At 46.0% G+C, this 12,881-nt stretch overlaps 1 protein-coding gene across 2 annotated transcripts in view; it reads right to left on the bottom strand.

Moving 5' to 3' along the window:
* The window catches only part of LOC138245867 (actin-related protein 2/3 complex subunit 1A-B-like), a 151,451-nt gene that overhangs the window by 67,298 nt on the left and 71,272 nt on the right, over positions 1 to 12,881 (bottom strand). For both annotated transcript variants that reach the window (XM_069199846.1, XM_069199847.1), the window contains exon 4: positions 1,159 to 1,381. In XM_069199846.1, the coding sequence (XP_069055947.1) occupies positions 1,159 to 1,381 (223 nt within the window). The remainder of the gene's footprint in view (positions 1 to 1,158; positions 1,382 to 12,881) is intronic.

Here is a 12,881-nt window from a genome sequence, read left to right as displayed (position 1 = left end):
AAGACAGTGATGTTGGTTGTCGGAGTGTAAAATGCTTTTAATTCCACAGGAGTGGCAATTCTAAGAGATAATCTGCTGGTGGAGTTCCCTACTCTGCAAATCTGAAAAGAACTGATTGCACTATTTTGTCAACTGATGTATTGAGGCAGGAGGCAAAAAGATTTTCTACGACTTTTCAAATGTGAAGAATCAATTAGAACTCTGTCAGAGTCAAACAGTGCACTATTCATGTTATTTCTCTTACACCTGGTTGAAAACTCTTTATTTAATTCATCTGCCAGCTACTGATTGTTTCCGCATGCCTTCATCAAATAAGCGCCACAATGGTGAAAATTTGATTCGCTCCATCTTCTCTTATTAGTTCATGCTTTATGTGAAATGACTCACTTTTGGCTTATAGCAAAAATGGTGGTAAACTTGGAAAAAAGTGGAACAACACTAGGATCAGTTCAGTCTAGGGAACACCATAGTTAACTGTTGATGGCCTTTTTATAAGAGTTGGAAGGGAAACCTACACACTACAAGGTGCATCGCTTCTATTTCAGTGGACTGATACTTTACTACAAGAGCCTATATTTGATTTCATGGTCACAATTTTGAATCCTGGCAGGTCCACTCTACTTTTCATCCTTCTGAGGTTAATAAAATGAATGACATCGAGTTGGGTAACAAACAACTGTTATTTCAGCACCAAGATACCTGAGGGTAAACTTCTTTAAATAAAATAGATCAGAAGTTGACTTTTCGCAAAGACCAGATTACAAAGAGCACGTGATGGGAAGGTGTGTTAAGAACATGTAACTGGATCAGAACACCGTGCAGCTGATTTTTACACATTACATTTAACATGTTTACGACTTGAGGATGATAAAGTGATTTTTACCAGCACGAAATAATGTTGTAGTCAAGGGGCAAAGTCAGTGAACAATGGCAAACTGTATCGCTGTATAGATGATCTAACATAGTATCAAAGTTTATATTAAAGGTACTCTGACATGAGCTTGTGAGCTTTGCTTTTCTAGAATCTATTCACTTAATATCGAGACAATTTCCAGAACCATTTTATTCTACACTTGGGGTCTACAGCACCTTGCCAAAGGGGCTTTATCCTTTATCACCACATAAGTATGAGAACCTGACTATCATTCTTCCACTTACCAGTCGTTTTCCTTCTCAAAATAGCAGATAGAGATGGTTTGGGAGCCACTACCCACAGCAAACTTATTCTCCTCTGGGGACCACTTGACGCATGTGGCAGCTCGGTTGATGCGTAGCAGAACCAGTGTTGGTTTCCACACATCATCTTTCAGCGTCCAGACGTAGGCGTTTCTATCCACTGCGCATGTCACAATGAGGTTGGATTTCGGCGCCCAGTCAATGCCTGTAGGGGTTATATACTAATGAATATGCATCTTTTTACTAGAGTCAATTAGATTTTGAATGAGATAAAATGCTCTCTAATAAAAACTTTGCCAACTCAAATACTAGAGCCCATTGGGCATACTAGACCCTTTATTTTATGCATCCCTGGAGAGGACATAACAATCTTTTGAAGACTCATCTTGCTGAGGTAGGCCCTCCTACTGGGACGTTTCCCTGGGACCTTATCTTCCATGTATTACATGGAACAAGTGGGCAGATAGTCCAAATAAGCGGCTCTGAAATTTTCAAAAAAGAAGTCCTATCACAGTGTGAAGAAGACCTACATAATCAAAATTTTGTGGCACATTAGAAACCTCAAATCATCTTCAAAGACAATTATTTACCCCTTTGGAGACTCATGAAGAAAGAACTGTCCATGAAAGGGATGTTGCACGTTTGTGTGCTCAAAGCAGGAATTATTATTCTAGAAAAATCACTAAAACCTTTTAAACAATTTAAGGCAGGCTTAAGGAGAGTTTCACAAACCATACACAGCCCCCCCTTAGCAACTGACTGTTAGAAGTTACATTCAGTCCATATTCATCAGTCAACTCACCAGTAGGTTGATTGTAACAGTTATTTGTAACATACGGAGTTTAGCCTGGGCACCAGAAAAGGCCATTTCCTTGTAGTAGTTGTATGAGTCTGTATACGGAGGGACATCTTTAATTTTCCATCATGCTGGTCTGGCCCTGAAATGGGAGTATGGAAAGCCCCAGGAGCGAGATTACAGCAAGCTTCAGTGTGCCTAGGTAATGTGCAAATATCCAAAGATTAAGAGGATCTGAATACTCCTGGAGGGACCTCGAGGTGGACAATTACCATTCCTCTGCTTCTAGAATTCACAAGTATAACTTTGAGTTCTACCTATCCTAGGTTGTAAACACACAACACAGCACCTAATTGACAAAAGAATTTCCTGTTTTTTAGAGGCAGGTTGCAGAAAAAAATCAACCTTTTCAACATCGTTGATGGGCACGCCTGGCAGATGAAGGCTTTTAAAAACCAAAACTGGGAAATGGTCACATACCTCGGCAAAGGAGAACAAATTGGCAGCAACCATGGGCATAGAAGAATTGCAACAGCATCACCACACAACATAGAAAAGGGGCTACAGTGGCACGATAGGCAACCACAGGGAGGCTAACTATAACATTGACAGATGTTACAATAGTTATGTACGTGCTTAATTTGAGTATGTTTTCATTAGCTTAGCGTTCTCACGTTGCCATCTCCCAAACCTAGTCTTTTCTTTCTGTTGTTAGTTGTGTTTTTCACATAATAAATTAATGCTTATTAGTACCAGAAAGTAAAGTGAGCACAGAGACTTGGCGAACTACTCATGTCTAGAGCAGCTCAAGATAAGTGTAATATTTAATTGAGATTGATTGGGATGAAGGGCAGAAACTCACTTTATAAAAAAATTGGTATAACAAAATGTATTAGCATTATGAAATGCTGGCTTGTGTCTTATACCAACTTCAAAATGCTGATGGTCCTGTCTCTGTGGGCCTTGATAATAAAGCTGACCTCTGTGAGAATATTAGTAATGCTGGACCTCCGATCCCAAGTTGATCAGGGGCTCCAGGTATTCCAGGCCTTGGAAGAATGTAGAGAAGTTTGAACATTGTTGTCTGGGTTGCCTTAAGTAGATGCAGTTTTTTGAAAACCATTTTGATATGGAATTTTTTACGCAGATCCTAGTCACTTACTTCTGCAGTCTCTGGATTGCCAGAACTCTTTGCTGCTCAGACAAAGAAAATGTTGCTATATTCATGTCTAAAGAGCACCAAAACGCTGGTCCGTATGATGCAGTATAGAAACTGGAGCAACAGTATTATCCTTACCAGCAGCATCAGATAAAAATTGGTGTTTTTAACTGTTGTCCCCATTTGATAACCACAAAATGGATTTGTGTGATGCCATAGACCTAGGAATTGTAATGGCTACGAGTTCCCCTGGCCCTTCAACTGAAGATTGTCATATAATGGATCTGCAACTATGAGGATTTTCATTACTGAACCATGCATACCCACATAGCTCTCCTTGATCCAATGGTTCAAGTGTTCCAGTCAGGAAGTAGTATTTTCATATACTCATTCTGATTATCCACCTGGGTTTGGAGTTGGGTATCATCTGCATAAGTTTGTAATTGTAGGTGGTACAGGACAAAAACACAGAACAGCAGGCTTATGTAGATAATGAGTAACAGAGGAGATAAGGGGGAGCCCTGTAGGACCCCACATGAGAGAAGTTTAACACTCACTCCAGTAAAGGTTTATCATCGCAAGCAATAGACTAGTTGAGAAGAATTCCGATCCAAGATTCTACCAAGTCTAGAAAATATATCCTCTCTTGTATCTGCTGTTGAGGTTTCTATCCCTTTCCTTGGCCTAAAACCAGATAATCTATTGTGAAAGATACAATTAGCTCCTACAAAAACTTGTAGTTTACAGGTAATCCTTAAGATCCTGTTGACTGAGGGAAATTTAGTGATGAGTTTTTTCCTAGTTCCAGTAGTTTGACAGCAGCTTCTTTGATGCTGGAGTGAAATATAGCATGTTTTAGGAAACTATACCTTGTGAGAGAGATGTATTAATGAATTTTGTTATAGTCGGGTCATCAGCAAGTGATATTTAAGAGTAGTAGCTAGAGGAGACTCAACTAGGATATTCAATGCTTTCAGCTTGGCAGCTGCTTTACACTCTTGTTCCTTGACTTAATGCTGCAAAATAATACTAACTGGGGATTGGAAGGAAATAATCACACCACTCTGCTTGCTTTGGGTGCAAAAGATTGCTTTATTTAAAACTGGCAAGCAGAGTACTTAGCCCTTCGGCCATGCCGCACAAGCTACCCTGTCAACTCCCCGGGTAATGCCCATCTCTAGTATCCCACCCCAAACACTTCGGAACTATACAAAACCTTTGAAATGCCATGAGTCTTTGTGGTCCTCACACTGGAATCCACAGTAACCATCTTGTTGAGCCTGCCTGCTCTTCCACCAGCCCCTCTTCCTTTCCCAAATCTTGGTTCCATTGTTCTTTGATCATTCTTACAACCCACCCCCATCTTTTGCCCAATTTGCTGAACAGTTTTTCTTCCTATGTTTGTCACACAGTGACAAATATTTACAACAATAACACCACCATAACCATAAAACCCCCACTTTCAACCTCCAACAACATGTACCAGGGTGCGCCGTGGGTTTTAGCTCAGCCGTAGGTGCAAAGGAAAGCGCTGCACTTCAACTTTTCATTTCCTTCACTTCCTCCCAGCATCCCTGAGCATTGAGAGCACTGCACTGTTGGCACTCGGGGCTCTGATTGGGAGGAAATTATTACACCACTCTGCTTACTCTGAGTGCAAACGGCTGCTTAATTTGCAATTGGCAAGCAGAGTACCTAGCTCTCCAACTGAGCAATACAAGCTACCCTCTTGACTTGGCTAACAAAAAGTTCTAAACAAACCTGCCTCTCTTAAGTATCTCCCACCCGTGACATCTCTCCCCTACACCAGAAACCAAGTTAACTATCTTATCGAGCCTGCCTGCTCCTGGGTCAGCCCTCAACCTGGCATCAAATCTTAGCTCCTTTGTTCTTTGCTCCTTCTTATAGCCCCACCAATATTTCCCCCAATCAGGGGAACAGTTTGCCTTCCTCCACCACCAGAAAGACACTCCCCCAAAGGTGTCATTTCTGTCCCCCCAGACTCAAAGCTTCAGAAAGTCTTTCTTCCATTGACCTTGTAAACCTTTCCAAAAACAGGTTATTGCCCTGCACCAACAAGTGCACCCCATTGTGCCTGAACAAATGTGGGGACTCAACATGTGCAATCACACACACTCTTTTCACCTTGTAAAAACTAGTCATCTTCCTATTCAGTTCATTCCTGGCTCTATTTATCATTCAGAGCCATCAGCTGCACACCCGTCCACAGCCTCCTAAGCAAAAGCCTAGTCCAGAAAACATCTGTGGAGAGCCAGCTGACCTTGGCATGTCCATGTCCCACTTCAAGGACTTCAAGAATCCAACCCAGTGTATTGAACCATATCATTCTCCTCTGAATGAATGACTAAAACATCATGTTTGCCCCACTTTCTCTTGTACTCCGACAAGGCCAGGATCAGTTGCCCCAACACACCCCATGAAAGTCAAATCAATGTGCCTTGGCATCATCTTTTTCCAAACCCAGCTGGTTGCCCCCACATTGTCTTTCAGCTTGCACCCAGGCCCACTTCACCAAGGAGTGCCTGCAGATCCATATATCCCACTGGTGAGACTCTGCACAAGGAGCACCTGCCAATAAAACAAATTACCCATTAGTTAATTTCTTACTGAACATATCTCCACTCCCAGCTGATCCACCATCTACCTAAACCCTTCAGTTTTTCTCCCCCCATCCCTAGCCAGAAACCCTCTATTGATTCCCCTAATCAAAACAAATGAGTGTCAAAGTCCAGTGCGATGATCCTGAAGCCCATAAACGTCTTCTCATTACTCCCCGCACTTATCCTGAGCTTACAACAGAACTATTCTTGTGCAAGAAAATGGGGCACTCACCCCATCCCCTTAACTTCAAAAAGGCCCCCATCTGCAACCAAGGGCAAGCCCATACCTCAACCTGTGTAAGTGCACCACCATGCCTTAACCCTCTGGTCATTTTAAGACCTTCTGAAATGCACTTTGAAACCCTTTGTATGCCACATCAGGTCATCCAACACCATCCCAGAACCTCCTTTCCACCTACCAACTCTGAAACCAGGAAGGCACTAAAGACCATGCATGAATAGTGCTCTGAAGATCTGCACCTTCCAGGCAGAAGTGCATGCAACTCTCAGGTGCTCTACTATTGCCCTTAGGACACCGATCAAAACAGACACCTTACCTGGGGCACCTTGCCATCCAGTCAGGACCAGCCATCTAACATCCTCCTACCCAGCTCTCGTCCACTTAGGTCATACCCCCATTTCATCTTCCCATCGAATGCTGTAACTGCCACCTCTCTAGTTGCCAGAGATATGCACCCTGTCCAAGTAGGGACCACAATCCTGGTCAGGGCAAGTCACAACACTCGGGCCAAACCTCAGAATATCTCCCACTGTGAACAAGAAAGTGCATCAGCCACTGTTTTATCCAGATCTTCAAATTGCTTAGCTTGACACCAGATGTTCTTCTACAAGCACAGCAAGACTAATTTTTTCAGAATCTTCAATACCCAAGAATCAGAAGCAGTCATCCTATTCACTACCTGTACCAGTGTTGCATTAACAGACACAATCATCGCCCTCCTGTCCCTTCCTCGTCTCAAAACCGCACAGATACACTGCCAACAGCAATGAAAAAAATCCAATAAGGCAATACTGTGTTCCTGGACCTTCCAAGTTTTGGGCCAGCTCTCTGCACACCAGAGCCCCTCCCAAATGACCGCAAATCCCCCCATTACCGAGGCATCCAAACAACTCTGCGCCTTCCATGTCATTGGGTTATTTTGCAGCCACATTGTTATGTTATTGTAACTCACAAAAAATGCTTCCAAACCAACAAATCATCCTTCACGTGTCTGGGCAAATGAATTCTGTGATGTGGCTTTACAGGCCCCACAGTGCCAGTAGCAGCTCGCATTTCCTTCTGCAGAGGCTCCTCTATCAAACCATTCAGAACCTCCAGCTGGTCACTTGAAGCCCATTCTCCATTGACACAGATTCCAACTCAATTCCCAAAAATGTAAGAGTAGTTGTCAGTGCCTGTCTTTTCAGCTGCCAGTGGCACACCAAAACGTTACGCAACCACTGCCAATGTCTTCATCAATCTCACACGTTCACCTTTTACCTCTGCTCTCTCTCGTAGTACGAAATCCTCCACATAATGAAAAACCTGGTCAGACGCTGGTGGTGTACGACCACCCATTCCAGTAAGGTACTACATTTTCCAAACACTGTGCACACATCTGAACACTCCATATGCATGCACTTGTTAACAAAGCAACTGCATTGAAACTGTACTCCCAATAAGTGGAAATCACCAGGGTGCACTGGCAGAGGAGGAACTGCCAGTTTCATATCAGTCTTGCCCAGTTCTGCACCAGCCTGCACCCCCTCAACAACAGAATGTCTGTGCCTACACTGGCATATGGCATTGAACACTCAGTCAAATCATCCACAGAACCCCCTTAAAGCCATGACAGATGATGTATCAGCCTGAACTCCTGCAAAGCTTTCTTTGGCACCAATGCAGGAACACCAGCAAGTTCCACAGCAGAAGATTCGGAAATGGCCCTGCCATCCTACCCTGACTCACTTCTTTCCACAGCTTGTCCTGCACTAGCTCCTCTGTTGCCTTGCAGGACTTCGGATTGTCCACTTATAGACCCACTCTGGGACCTGTGTAAAATATGTAATAACCAAAGTAAAACCCCTCCCACAAAAAAGCTGCTGCTGCACCGTCCGGATATCTCTTCAACCACAGTAGCAGTGCCCTGGTTTAACTGGAGCATTCACCCTTTGTCGTCAGTCCTTTGCCATCACTCTTGCCCTGTTCTGCTGTGCACTGAAGCAGTAAGTGCTTGCTGCCAGACTTCAACCATCATTGCAAAACATGCAGGGTACCTATACCGAGGGCCCTTGTCAAAATTACCCGCAGGCTATTTGGAGGACTGCTTAAACATTCTGGATGGGGTGACTTGGAAAGGGCTTGTAAGGAATAGGCAGCTGACTCACAATGTGTGCCATTTCTGCTGGTCTTGCAGGTGTCACATACCACAACCAAAGCTACTGGTCAGGTTCCCCCCATGATTACCTCGGCATGGCACTCATCTTTATCCTGAACTGCTCAACAACTCTTAACCACCCCAGTCCTAAACGAATGCTAGCTTACCTAATGTACATGTCCATGTACTTCCATAAGGCCACACTCTGCTCTGTGACCTTTTCACACAAGATGTTGGCAAATATAGCAAATGTTGCAGTCCTGGTACCACTATTAGTGGGCACCTTCAGCCTTTTAGTCAGCTTCCTTTCTTCCGTTTTCTAGCTCTCAGCACTCACTGTCTCCCTGTGCAGCAAACCAGCAATTTAAACAAATTGGTCATCTCAGCTTATCCTTTGTCATCTGCATCAAATACCCACCACCTCAGGGGGTCACTTATGTCCAGGGGATCACCTATGTCCACATACAGCTATGCTGCATCACTTCCCGTCACCATGGTGGCAGCGTCCACGTAGTTTCCCGCCAGGGTATCTTCCGCCATATTACTTCCCTTCCATCCCACCTATGTCACATCACAGCCTCCCTCCTCTTTCTAACCAACAGCTGCAGTCTGTCCCACACTCGACCATGCTATTGAGCCCAGCCCCTGCACCACATCACCCATGCTCCCTGCTCCTTGGTTTCCCCCTTTCCTTTTCTGCTTGGCTAACAGAAACGGCTCCCGAATTCCCACCATAGTTTCTGCAACTTCTGAAAATCCCCCATCCCACGAAACCCCTTGTCCCCTAGCAGCCCAGACCCCTTACTTCTACCGGGAGGAGTCTCCCCTCCCCCTCCTCCATTGAGTCTGTCCAGTTATCATTCCTCACTTTGCGAATGACAGAAGCACCGCCAACAGGCTGGCGGTGCTTCCATGCCCATTCTGACCGCGGCGGTAAAGCCGCGGTCAGAAAACCGGGACCAGTGGTTTCCCGCCGGTTTTCCCCCGGCTGGGTGAATCCACCATGGCAGCGCTGCAAGCAGTGCTGCAATGGAGATTCTGACCCCCTTCCCTCCAGCCTGTTTCTGGCAGTTGTCACCGTCAGGAAGAGGCTGGCGGGAACGGGTGTCTTGTGGCCCCTGGGGGCCCCTGCACTCCCCATGCCACTGGCATGGTGAGTGCAGGGGCCCCCTAACAGGGCCCCGGCCGGCTTTTCACTGTCTGCCTAGCAGACAGGGAAAAGCGCGACAGGTGCAACTGCACCCGTCGCACGGCCGCAACACCGCCGGCTCCATTCGGAGCCGGCTTCTGTGTTGCAGCCCTCCTTCCCGCTGGGCCGGCGAACATAGTTAGCGCCCGCCGGCCCAGCGGGAAGGTCAGAATGCCGGCAGCGGTCTTCTGACCGCGTAGCGGCCAAATGGCGGTTCCCGCCTGGCAGGCGGCAACCGCCGCTCGCCAGAGTCGGAATGACCACCTAGGTCTCTAGTTGCCTTTAGTTGGCAGAGGTATGCACCCTGTCCAAGAAGGGACCACAAATCTAGTCAGGGTAAGTCAAATATAATCCCTAAATTAACCGTTTCTCACCCTCTGGCAGCTTGGCACAGAGCAGACAGGCTTAACCTAACAGGCAATGTGTAAAGTATTTGTGCAACACTTAAAATAAAGTAACTGAAAACACCCCAAAAATAATCCATACAGGTTTAGAAAAATAGAGAATATTTACCTGAGTAAAAAACGACCAAAATGACAAAAATCCAATAAATGGAAGTCAAGATATGAATTTTAAAATATTAAATGTGAAAATCATGCTTAGAAGTCACTAGCAGTCAAACAGGTACTTGATGGCAGAGTCCAGCAGCAGCAGAAGAGTTGCAAGCAGTCTTTGATGTCCTTGAGACTACAGAAGAATAGGGGCAAAGCAGCAAGCCCTGGGTGATACTCTGGTCCAGTCCTTGTCCTTAGCAGGGCAGAGATCAGCATTCAGCAGGGTAGCTCAGCAATGCAGAGAAGCAGTTTCTTGGAACAGTCAGTCCAGGCAGAGTGGAAACCCTTCCAGCACAACAGTTTTTATTCTAGCAGAATTCTTCCCAAGCCCAGTAGTGATTTAATTTCAGGGGTCAGAGACCCAGTACTTAACCCACAATTGCCTGGAGGATAACTTCATGGGATCTCCCTGAATTTCCCAGGGCCCCCTTTCAGCCTAGCCCTGGCTCCAGACTAACAGCGGGGGGTAATCAGCCCTTTGTATGTAGCTCAGGCCACTATCCTTGGAAGTGTAAGTGTGAGCCCTTCCCATCCTCCATGCCCAGCAATACCCATCAGTATACAGATGAATGCAGATGCAGTTGAGTATCCTGTGCTGTGTGTGTTTCTGGGGGAAATTCACAAATGTACCGTTCAGCCAGATCACACGTGTATTGGAGGCAGACTAGCAGACATATGCCCAGTTTCTAAAAGTGACCTTTCTAAAATAGTAATAATAAATCCTACTTTACCAGTAAAGAGGGCTTACAATACCATTCCAATTATATGAAACATGATGCAGCTACTCCTTTATGATCAGAAATTATAGCATAAAAGTTCATTAAGGAATCCCCAGTGATGGCCCATGAGAGGGGCAGGCCTCACAGTAATGGAAACACATTTGGGAGTTTTTCATCACCAGGACATGTAAAACTTAAAAGTACTTGTCCTGCCTTTTACCTACATGGCACCTTGCAATATGGGCTACCATCGGCCTACCTAAGGGGTGCCAGATATAAGAAAAGGGGAGTTGACGGCTTGGCAAGAGGTTTTAAATCACAAGTTGAAGTGACAGTGAAACTGCACACACAGGCTCTGCAGTGGCAGTTCTGAGACATGTTACAGGGCTACGTAAGTGGGTGGCACAATCACTGCTGCAGGCCCACTAGTAACATTTAATTTACAGGCCCTTGGTATGTGGGACTTACAGGTAAATTAAGTATGCCAATTGTGGATACACTAATGTTACCATGTTTAGGGGAGAGGCACATGCACTTTAGCGCAGGCTAGCAGTGGTAAAGGGCTCAGAGTCATAGGGCTTACAAAAAGATACCGCTAAAAACAGGAGGTGAAAGACAAAAGGTTGGGGTAAGACCACCCTAAGGATGCCAGGTCTCACACACTTCCTTGCTTCTTTGCACTAGGACATCAGCTGTTTCCTCTTGCCACCTTCCAGAAGCTGATCCTGTCCACATCATTCCCACACGCCTCTTGCCCTGACATTCACCTCTCCTGCCTGAGCTACCCTCCCCACTGTCAGACTCAACCTTCACCTATTCCTCTTCTGCAATATGGTCCTGAGTTCATTCCAGGCAAATGTCAGTCAGTTCTGTCCTCGAAGAGGCTGTCACTGACATCTGCACCAGACAGGTGCCATCTGTAACCAGAGCATCCCATGGCCCTTTGCCACACACCCAGCACAACCCTCATTAGGCTCTGCCGGCTTTGTGATCTTTACCACCACCAACATGGGAGGAGCTCTGTGCTTCACTGTCTTTACACTTATTTGCCCTAGTTCCTCACGCAGAGCCTTTCCAGGACCCCCTGCACCACCTATAGCCCATTCTTCACCTCCTGCTGCCTCAGACCCTGTTCGAATTCCACATTATTATTTAAGAACCCAAGACATCCCCCACCCCACAAGAAGAAATCCTTAATGTGGAAAGGGCTCCGGTGGGCCTCCAAAGCTCCTGAGGGGGCGCATCCTGCCGTTGTTCCATGTAGGCTGCCGCTGGCCTCCCATACTTTCCTTCTCCCCTGCTTTACAGTGTGCCGGTGATTCTCCAGAAATGCATAAACAACAAGGTGAAGGATGGAATGCTTGAATTAATCTCAGCCACTGACAATTGCTCGGGCCGCATCCCAATCCATAATTTTTTGACCATCATGTAACTCCAGTTTGGACCCAGCCGTATGCAAATCAACCTTGACCTTGCTCCTCATGGGAACAGTCCAGCCTGAACTGCCAGGCCAGGTCCTCCCTGGACCGGAAACAAGCATCCCGGGACCGGTTTCAGGGTATCACCCCTCATCAGCCAAGCTAGCTTGAATGCAGTGGTACAGTGAGCCCAGGACCGATGTCCGGACGTACCTGCCGCACTTAGTGCGGCAAATGCATAAACAGCAAATATTAGATGGAATCCTTGAATTAATTTCAGCCACTGGCAATCGCTCGGGTTGCATCCCAATCCATCATTTCTTTGCCCACCATGCCACTCCAGTTTTAACTCAGTCATATGCAAATTAATCTTGCCTTTGCTACCCATAAAAACAGTCCAGCCTGAACTGCCAGGCCAGGTCCCACCTGGACCAGAAACAAGCATCCTGGGACCGGTTTCAGTGTATCACCCCTCATCATCCGGGCTAACTTGAATCCAGTGGCACAGTAAGTCCAGGATCCACATCTGGCCACACACAGCACATTTAGGGCAGCAAATGCATAACCAACAAGGTGATGGATAAAATGTCTGAATTAATCTCAGCCACTGGCAATCATCCGGGCTGCATCCCAATACATTGTTTTTTGTCCACCATGGCACCCCAGTTTAAATCCAGCCATATGCAAATCAGTCTTGTCCCTGTTCCACATGGGAACAGTCCAGACGGAACTGCCTGGCCAGGTAACCGGAAACAAGCATCCAAGGACAGGATTTCGGGTATCAACCCTCCTCAGCCAGGATAGCTTGAGTCCAGTTGCAGTGGCAGTCAAAGCCTAAGAGGAGCTCTGCTGGTGGCTCCTGCACCTGGAA

Source organism: Pleurodeles waltl, chromosome 7 (genome assembly GCF_031143425.1).
Source record: "Pleurodeles waltl isolate 20211129_DDA chromosome 7, aPleWal1.hap1.20221129, whole genome shotgun sequence".
Lineage (NCBI taxonomy): Eukaryota > Metazoa > Chordata > Amphibia > Caudata > Salamandridae > Pleurodeles > Pleurodeles waltl.
This window is presented reverse-complemented; position numbering and strand designations above follow the sequence as displayed.